This window comes from Crinia signifera, chromosome 3 (genome assembly GCF_055691185.1).
Source record: "Crinia signifera chromosome 3, ASM5569118v1, whole genome shotgun sequence".
Taxonomy (NCBI): Eukaryota; Metazoa; Chordata; class Amphibia; order Anura; family Myobatrachidae; genus Crinia; species Crinia signifera.
The window spans coordinates 233,649,346-233,659,132 of NC_139219.1; the positions used below are offsets into that span (position 1 = coordinate 233,649,346).

The 9,787-nt window shown below is 47.6% G+C and overlaps 2 protein-coding genes across 7 annotated transcripts in view; one reads left to right on the plus strand and one right to left on the minus strand.

The window, feature by feature from the left end:
* The window catches only part of ATP11B (ATPase phospholipid transporting 11B (putative)), a 110,306-nt gene extending 109,336 nt beyond the window's left edge, over positions 1–970 (minus strand). For all 6 annotated transcript variants that reach the window (XM_083177656.1, XM_083177654.1, XM_083177653.1 and 3 more), the window contains exon 1: positions 555–970. In XM_083177656.1, the coding sequence (XP_083033782.1) occupies positions 555–605 (51 nt within the window). In that variant the 5' untranslated portion in view covers positions 606–970. The remainder of the gene's footprint in view (positions 1–554) is intronic.
* Positions 474–3,543, plus strand: LOC146064320 (uncharacterized). Its single transcript, XM_083177659.1, has 2 exons — positions 474–2,872; positions 3,072–3,543. Exons 1-2 carry the CDS (start codon positions 2,236–2,238, stop codon positions 3,353–3,355), a joined length of 921 nt encoding a protein of 306 aa, XP_083033785.1. The 5' UTR covers positions 474–2,235; the 3' UTR covers positions 3,356–3,543.
* The last annotated feature ends 6,244 nt before the right edge of the window (positions 3,544–9,787 follow it).

A 9,787-nucleotide genomic window follows, 5' to 3' on the forward strand; every position in this document is an offset into this window, starting at 1 on the left:
TATAAACCCTCATAATAGTTTTAAACATAACCCAATTATACAAGTGGTCAAATAATTATTAGACGCATATGCCAATTATATGAGTGTACAGTATATGCATGAATATATGAAAATATAAAGAAAAGAGGGGACAGCATTTCCAATCAACAGCCCAATGTGTGTAAGCAGTGACAGGAACAGCAGATATTCGGGGTGTCTCATAGGAACTGCTACATTCTGCTGCTGACTGCTTATATCATATGTTTAATACCCTGCACTGTAAATGATGTGGGCACATCACAGTCTCAATGTGGATCACAACATGCAGATATCACATTGTTACACAAAGTTGTGCAACTCCACAAAATCTTTCTCCCCTGTCAGGTAGCACACCGTGCAGCATCCCCCCCGCCGCCCAGCAGCCAATTGGGCAGGCGAATAAAGGACAAACAGGGGAGGGAAAAGTTCTCAACAAACTGAGATTGAGGCCTAAAGAGGTCCCCGGTGTTTCCTGCCATGCTGCCCAGGATCAGTCGGTGTGCTGCGGTGAGCAGATGATGACAAGAGCTACGTACCAGCTGCTGCCAGACCCAGCGGACCAGGAAGCAGTCCCTCCAGGAATCCATAGCCGGGCGGCGGCGGCTGCTCTCTCCCTACGCTGGCATGGCCGCCGCACTGGGAAGGAGACGGTTTGGCGGTGACTCCCCCGCTGTGAGTCCGGCCCCGGCCGTGTCAGGTCCCTTCGTGATGCGCGCCCCCGCCAGCAGCACAGACAGCGGGAGCGCGCCCGGCTTGAGAACCAGGGCAGGATCGGATTACGCCCAATCTCGGTGACGACACTAGAGTAGATGACGTGGTGCAGCTGGTACAGTCACAGGGAGAGCGCTCGCTGATAGCTGGCTGCTGGGGCATGGAGGGCGCGGTGAATAGAGAAATGTTTCTACACTAGCTGGGTGTAGCGCAATGCTGCTTCCTAGGGGTGGGAATCATTCGATGTTTCATCGGAATCATCGGTCAAATGATTCCGATGGTCAATTTTCAATTCTGCAATGGTGAGGATCCAAAGCTTCTTCAACATCGCTAGGCTTCTCCCCCGATGTTTCCTCATTGTTTTCCACTGGGTTTTTTTTCCCTGTTTTTTTTTTTTATTATAATTATTCGTCTGCTGCTGCTGTGATTGGTGGATGACAGGGGGAAAGACACTGGTAGCCAGTCACCTTCAGCACATGGGATGGATCAGGGCCGTTGTAAAACATGGGCTTACTGGCAGGGCATAAAGTGGTCATGCAGAGGTGGGGGAACTCATTTATCTATGCCACCTAATTACATCCCCTCTCCTCCCCCCATTGGTTAGAGACAGGGCCAGAGGTAGGTTATTTGGCATCCCCCTGCAGACTAGAATGCTTTGCTGTGAGAATTACTGTGCAGAGCCAATGTGGAGGTTAAAATGTTCAACCTCACCATTTGAGGTGGTGGAACTCAGTTCCACCCCGTTCCCCCTCACTTTAAGCCCTGCTTACTGGGTAGTTGCCCTAGGACCCCATCAGTGGCAGCTTGTACCTTTTGGCAGGAGAGGGGCTGCCGCTGGCCACAATGCAGGCACCCCCCTGCTGCAGCCGCCGTCGCTGCTCCTCCTGGTCCTCGCCTCAGGCGCTGCGTTCCCAACGCCTGTACTATGATGACAGGCACCGGGTCTGGCTCATGCACAGTACAAACCTCTGTACTGCGCATGCGGCCAGATTCTATGGCCTGCTTCAGCAACAGCCCTTAAAAGGGGAATCACGGTGCCAGTGCCTGTATATTACAGATGACAGGCATCGGGACCTGAGAGGCAGCCCAGAGAGAGTGACCACCTCCCAATGGGACTACCTTGGTGACTGGCAGGTCGGACTTCCAATAGGAAGTCACTGCCAGTCACAGTGAGGCCAGTGCAGTCTTATACCCCTTTCACACCAGCCTAAATTCCCGGGTTAAGTCCGGGAACAACCCGGTACTAGCGCTGGTGTGAAAGGTTCCCGGGACAAAATACCGGGCTAATTTGCTGGGAATCCAACCCTGCTAGGTAGCAGGTTTGCTCCCGGGTCCTTCCCGGACTACTGCCTGGTGTGAAAGGTGCGGGGACATGTCCCTCCTTCCCGTGTTGCCTCTGCTGATGTCAGCTAACGCTGATTTGCTAGCAGGGCAACTTCCTGTTGTGCTGGACGCTCACAGACACGCCCAGAGGCAGCATACAGCGTGCAGGGAGATACAGAGTGCATGTGCTGTGGGCAAAAGTGCGTTTTAACCCCTGCAAGTTGGCAAAAGTGGGTTTTAACCCCTGCAAGTGTGGCTGCCATGTCTTGGACAAACGATGAGGTGAGGGAGCTATTAAGCATTAGAGGGGAAGAGGAGATCCGGCGCCAGATTACAGGCACTGTGAAGGATGCCCAGATATACCACAACATTGCCAAGGTCCTGGCTTCTCGGGGCTTCGTCCGCAGCCAGCAGCAAGTGGTGAACAAGCTGAAGGGGCTGAAGAAACAATTCAACCGCATACATGACCGCAATCGGAATAAGAGCGGGGCTGCAATGAAAGATTGGATCTTTTATGAGCTGTGTACAGAATGTTTCGGAAACACTGCGCTGAGTGACCCCATCAGCCTGTCATCCTTAAGCTTGGCCACTCTCTCAACAGTGGTTGATGATGACGTCAATCAGTCGATGGACAGAACCCAATCTGGCCCAACATCACCGATCCTACTCACAGATGAACCCGATTTAAACTCCTCCATTAACCACGCAGATGACAGCATATCCGGCACCAGTGTAGATGCTGACACCATCCATGAGAGTGATGTGCCCGCAACACCCAAAGCGACACCCCAGAAAGCTCTCCCTGTGATGCGCACCAATAGTGAGTATCCTTGCTTTAATGTCCTAAGCACTTGCATTCCAATACACCATAATGCTGCACTTTACGCCACCATAACCATCCGCCGCAAAGTTTGGTGTCGCAGAGTGTATCAAGTGTAGATGGGAGGAGCCCACAGACACATACGATCACACCACTGCTTTTTCTTATGCCTTTTTCTCCTTCTTTTACTCTTTTACAGTTCCCCAGCTCGCAGCATGGGAAATGACCAGGGTGCTCTGTGAAGAACTGCGCGATATGGACAACAACATGCAGCGACAGGAGGATGCCCAGCAACTCCGTTTCATAGAGGAAGAAAGAGAGCTGCAGCAGACCTTCATAGCGCAGATAATGGGCTACCAAGACCATCAATTCCAGTTCCTGGAACACATCCTGCTTCGCTTTGTGGGTAACAACACGCACCCAGCTAACCAAGGCCCTACTGCCCCTGAGCATAGCTACCCCCCGTATTCCAGACCCTCCTAACCCGCCACCACCCTCACCTGAATACCCTGTATACAGGCAATTGCAATAGGCAGTTTTTAATTTTATGGCTGTTTTTAGGGGGCGGGGGGGGGGGGTTGGGTTTTTAGGGTGTTATTTTTTTATTTATATGCTGCACTTTATATGCCTGTGCATTTAGCAGGTTAGTTGTTTACAGTGGTCGGTGTTTGCCTTGCACTTTTCACTAAAGTTTACAAAAATAATGGCCTGTTTTAGAAGGTCAAAATGTTCATGTTTAGGGGTTGGGGGCATGGGTGGGGGGATGTTTGATATGTATAATGGGGGGTGGGGGGATGTTTGATATGTGTAATGGGGGGATGTTTGATATGTGTAATGGGGGCGGGGGTGGGGGGATGTTTGATATGTGTAATGGGGGGTGGGGGTGGGGGGATGTTTGATATGTGATATAACTCAAACTCAATATTTCCAAAACAGAATTACTTATATTCCCGCCAATTAAGAACAGTTACCATCCTGATATGTCCATCACTGTTGACAACTCGACAATCAACCCTATGCCACAAGCTTCTTGCTTAGGGGTCACCCTCGACTCTGACCTGTCCTTTGTTCCCCACATTCAATCTGTCTCCAAATCATGCCACATGCATCTAAAAAACATATCCAAAATACGACCCTATCTCACACAAGACACTACCAAATCTCTTATCCATGCCCTAATTTTATCCCGCATTGATTATTGCAATAGTCTCCTAACTGGTCTTCCCAAGAACAGACTCTCCCCACTACATTTTAAACGCTGCTGCGAGGCTGATCTTCCTTGCAAGACGCTCATCGTCTGCTGATCCACTCTGCCAGTCCCTCGTATTCAATATAAAACACTTCTACTAGCATATAAAGCTATTAACCATACTGCACCAGCATATATCTCTACTTCTCACAAAATATCTCCCATCTCGACCACTCCGCTCTGCAGAAGATTTGCGTCTCTCTTCTGAATGGATCACTAGCTCCCATTCACTATTACAGAACTTTCATCGGGCTGCTCCCATCCTATGGAATGCCCTTCCACGCACAATAAGACTCTCCGCTAGCCTCCAAACTTTCAAGCATTCCCTGAAAACTCACCTCTTCAGGCAAGCCTATCATATTTAAGTTCTACACACATAACCCTCTGAGGCACTTATGTATTATATAGCTTCCCTTCTGGACTTGTAACTTGGTGGAACTGCTATGCTATTACTGATGCCTGTCCTTGTGTTTCCCTCCTATATCCCTATAGATTGTAAGCTTGCAGCAGGGTCCTCTAACCCCCAAGTCTGTCTGTTCCTCAGTTTGTTTTATCACTGTCTACTATTGTGAAACGCAACGGAATCTGCTGCGCTATATAAACTGCAAATAAATATGTGTACTAATTAGAGATGAGCGGGTCCGGATCCCCGAGATCCGACAGATCCGAATATCGGGGATCCGAGCCGGCTCGGGAGTTCCCGCCTGAATTCCGGACCAATAACGAGGCCGAACGTCATCATCGCGCTGTCGGATTCTCGCGGGAGCGGGATCTTATAAAAGATGCACGCGCGCCCCGCCATCTTCACTCCAATCTTGGAGAGGGAAGAGGGTGGTTGGGAAGCTCCGTGTGCTCCGTGCTGTGCTCTGTGCCATGTGCTCCGTGACCTGCCCTGTGCTGTGCTCCGTGCCATGTGCTCCGTGCTGTGCTCCGTGACCTGCCCTGTGCCCTCACTGCCCTGTGCTGTGCTCCGTGACCTGCCCTGTGCCCTCACTGCCCTGTGCTGTGCTCCGTGACCTGCCCTGTGCCCTCACTGCCCTGTGCTCCGTGACCTGCCCTGTGCCCTCACTGCCCTGTGCTGTGCTCCGTGACCTGCCCTGTGCCCTCACTGCCCTGTGTTGTAGACTTGAGAGTCAGTGACTGTTTATAGGCCTGAGCCCTGTAGTGTGATTTAACTAACTAGGTGCTGCAGTGCTCACACGCAGGGGCTGCAGTGTCCACTGTCCAGGGGCTGTCCTGTGGCCTGTGCCCTATTGTGATTTATTTAGCCCTAAGCCCTGTGTTGTGATTTATTTAGCCCTGAACCCTGTGTTGTTTTTTTATTTAACTAACTCAGTGCTGCAGTGCTCACACGCAGGGGCTGCAGTGCTGCTGAGTAGTACACTGTGTACAGGGGCTGCAGTAATACAAGGGGCTGTGTCCAGTGTGACGGCCTATATCTTATCCATTGTCCAGTGTCACGAGTCACTCACAACATATATCCTGTGTCCTGTCCTGTGTGACGACTGACGACATATCCTGTGTCCAGTGTGACGACATATATCCTGTGTCCAGTGTGACGACATATATCCTGTGTCCAGCGTGACATATATCCATTGTCCAGTGTGACGACATATATCCTGTGTCCACTGTGACGACATATATCCAGTGTCCAGTGTGACGACATATATCCTGTGTCCAGTGTGACGACATATATCCTGTGTCCAGTGTGACGACATATATCCTGTGTCCAGTGTGACGACATATATCCTGTGTCCAGTGTGACGACATATATCCTGTGTCCAGTGTGACGACATATATCCATTGTCCAGTGTGACTACATATATCCAGTGTCCAGTGTGACAGGGGCTGTGTCCAGTGTACAGGGGCTGTGTACAGGGGTTGTGTCCAGTGTACAGGGGTTGTGTCCAGTATACAGGAGCTGTGTACAGGAGCTGTGTCCAGGGGCTGTGTCCAGGTGCAGTGTCCAGTGTGACGGCTGTGTCCAGTGTACAGGAGCTGTGTCCCGGGGTGGTGTCCAGAGGCTGTGTCCACTGTCCAGGGCTGTGTCCAGGGTGACGGGCTGTGTCCAGTGTCCAGGGGCAGTGTCCAGTGTGAAGGCTATGTCCAGTGTACAGGAGCTGTGTCCAGGGGCTGTGTCCAGTGTGACGGCTGTGTCCATTGTCCAGGGGCTGTGTCCAGTGTGACGGCTGTGTCCAGTGTACAAGAGCTGTGTCCAGAGGCTGTGTCCAGTGTAAAGTAAGAAAAATAATAAAAGTAATAAATAAAATAAAAACACATTTTTGGAGGATGATGGAGGAGGAAATAGTGGGAGATCAGCAACCTGATAGAAGTGCTGAAGCTTCTACCACCAGTCATGACAAGGCCGATACCTCTTTGTATTTGCTCTTTGGAGCATTTCTCTTTTTTTGGGATAGTTTATTAAACTGCCACCCTGTCTGCCCCTGCAGTGCCGCTCTGCCAGGTTGGAAGTGTAAGGTCCACATGTATGTGATGCCGGCTGCTGTCGCTTAGCTTAGTCATCCAGCTACCTCGGTATACCCTTTTGGCCCAACTACAGTAAATGAAAACAATTTTGTAAGCTGTGAAGTGATCAAAATTGACTAGAAATGAGTGGAAACTAATGTTATTGAGGTCAATAATACTTTAGGGGCAAAAACAGGCCCAAATTCTGTTATTTTAGCCATTTTTAGCATTTTTTCATAAAAATCCAGATCCAAAACCAAAACCCACAAGGGTGGTTTTGCCAAAACCAATCCAGATCCAAAACACGAAGGGAGATCCAGATCCAAAACCCGAAAAAGTGGCCGCCGCACATCTCTAGTACTAATGTGCCATTATATTTATGTTGTACTTTTGTACCTAGAATTAGGCAAAGTTTTATACTTTTATATGCCTTTTCATTTGTTTTACACAAGTAAAAAAAGGCTAAAACACTATAAATGTTTTGTGTCTTAATTAGTAATAATCAATAATGTAATGTGGGCCTAAAAAAGGCCATTTTCAATGATATTCTGATAGAAATGCAGGGTCAACATGGGTTTGGCATGAAAGGTACCGACCCGGGTTGTCCCTGCTTGTCCCGGGAATGTAATTCCGGGTTTGTCTCTGCATTTGTTGTGTGAAAGGGGTATTAATGACTGTATCTGGCTTCACTACTACTGATTTTACCTGGAGGGGCTGCAGCCCATAGGTAAAAACCACCACTGGACCCGACCATTCTAGGAGCCTTTGAGCAGGGGTTTGCTGGTGACTCGAGATTCTTGTGAGGCTAGTAGAGATTGCTGCTCTATTGCTTGTATTGTAAATTACACAAAATCAGAGGCTGCTGGGAAACATTCTCTTTCGGACTGCAGCCCAATACAGTCATGGTTGTAAGCATGGTAATTGCTGGATACCTGATAGCAGGTGGAGAGACACAACAAGAAGTTATGATTTTTTTTTTTACTTAAGTATGGGCCGCAGTGCATTGCTTTGTCAAGAGCGTACAATGGGGGAGATTCTCTAAACTAAAAATGCGGTAAAACCCCCGTTATCAGGGTTTTTACTGCATTTTGGGAAAAATCTGGCGATGCCCCATAGAAGCCTATGGGCTTCTACCATGACCCGCCCCACACTGACCCACCGCCACCCTGCACTGACGCCCGCATTGACCCCCTCTCACCTGTGTTCGGGCAGCACAGAGCTGTGTTGCCCGGACCTGTGACCTCCTCCTCCCTGCACTGTTATCCTTTTCCAGGTGCAGTGAGGAGGAGAGCCTGGCGCAGCAGCGCCGGGTAAGGGAGGGAGGGGGGAGCCGGTGGGACCCGCTGTCTCCCACCACAAAGGACAGCTCTTAACGCAAGAGCTGTCCTTTGCCATAATTATCGCATATGTTAGAGCATATGCAATGATTATGTAGGCAAAGGGGGGGCGGAGCTGGGCTGCGGATGTTAGAACATCCCTTTAGGTACAATATGGGTCGGGAGTGGCACTGGAAAATGAAAATGGGTTGGTATTCACGTACCAAAATTAATAGATTAGACCAACATAATTACCACCATTGGCAAATCCTGAGGTGGTCTGTGGTTGGTGGTGCTCCCAAAAAAAGGGGGGGGGTTCAGCGTTGCAACTGAAAAGGTGGAGGTCACTGTGTGACAAGAGAGAAGGGTGAACAACAAGGTTTTTGGGGCACACTTTGACAAATGGTAATGTGTGAATTTTAAAACATAGCTTTTAATATATTGTATATGCTAAAAAGATGGGTACGTATTGACAAATAATAGAAATTATTTGACCATCCAACTCACCTACTGGGGGAAATTTACTAAGATGTGTATTCTACTTCTTATTTATGTAACACCTTCTAGAAGATAGTAGACAGGATCCGATTGGTTGCCCATAGCAACATCGCATGTGAAGTAGAATACACATCTTAGTAAATTTCCCCCACTGTGTGCTGCAGCAGGGGTGTGACCTATGACACAGATGGTATATTTACCACAATTGGGTTCAATGGAAATATGGCAATCTTTAGTCACCAATTACCACTTTCAGACAGAAAACCCCCAGGTAGAACAGGATACGGTCATTTGGTCTACAATGTGATGGTCGACAAGCATTGTGTCAACACTATTAGGTCGACATGGGGAAAGGTAGACGTAGAAAGATGACCAGCGGAAAAGAAATGACAACTTCAAATGGTCCTTTACTACCGACTTCTCATCACAACATAAAGAAGTAAAGAAAATAATCGGTAAACATTGGGACATACTAAAAAAAGACCCCATCATAGGCAGAGATTCCTGCCAATCCAAAGTGTGTTTTTAGAAGAGCGCCTATTATAAAAACAAAACTGGTGAAAAGCCTTCATCCTATTTCCCCTAAAAAATCCACCATTAGTTCAGTGAGTTTCTACAGATGCGGAGCCTGTATTGGTTGTAAGAATGTAAAAAATACCTTCGGCTCCAAAATCACTGAACTAATCATTAATGGAAAAAACACACAATCAAAGAGTTTTTAACATGCCATTCTGTCAGAGTGTACATGTACCAAATTCTATATAGGACGTACTAGTAGAGCTTTTAAAGTAAGAATTGGTGAGCATGTCCGCAATATTAAAAAAGGCTTAGATGCACATGCACTTTCTTCCCATTTTAAACTAGTCCATAACTGTGATGTAACCTGTATAAAAAATTTCTATATATTGAAAAAAGTGGAACTAAATAGGAGAGGAGGGGACATCAGCTCAGCATTGCCAGATGGCTTGAACAAAGATTTGGAGCTCAAATGGTTCATGTAATTAATCCTCTTTTTAGTCTTTTGCACCTTATATTTTTTAATATAAGACTCCACTTTCTGCACTTTATAACAATTCTAGTTGGTTATTGGGATTTTATCTTTCTTAATGTTTTTAACATTTTCAATGGATTTTTATTTATCTTATATATTTCATGAATTGTACACTAATACCTCCCCTTTTATATCGTTTTATATTGTTTTTCCACAAAATACACCTTAAATGAGAAATTAACTTTCACATTCCATCTCCAAAATGGCGGAGCGGAACTTGGTACGCAATTAACCTCATTGACATAACTCAAAGGATGGAATTGATATTTCCGATAAAAGATCCCGGCAAATGGAACGCTTTGCGGAACCGGAAGGGCGCGAGATGGAACGCAAAC

Excerpts from the sequence above, each read along its gene's own strand:
- LOC146064320 (XM_083177659.1), top strand. The coding sequence starts at position 2,236 with ATGTGCTGTGGGCAAAAGTGCGTTTTAACCCCTGCAAGTTGGCAAAAG. Across the intron at positions 2,873-3,071 it reads CCCTGTGATGCGCACCAATA|TTCCCCAGCTCGCAGCATGG; the intron begins GTGAGTATCCTT and ends ACTCTTTTACAG.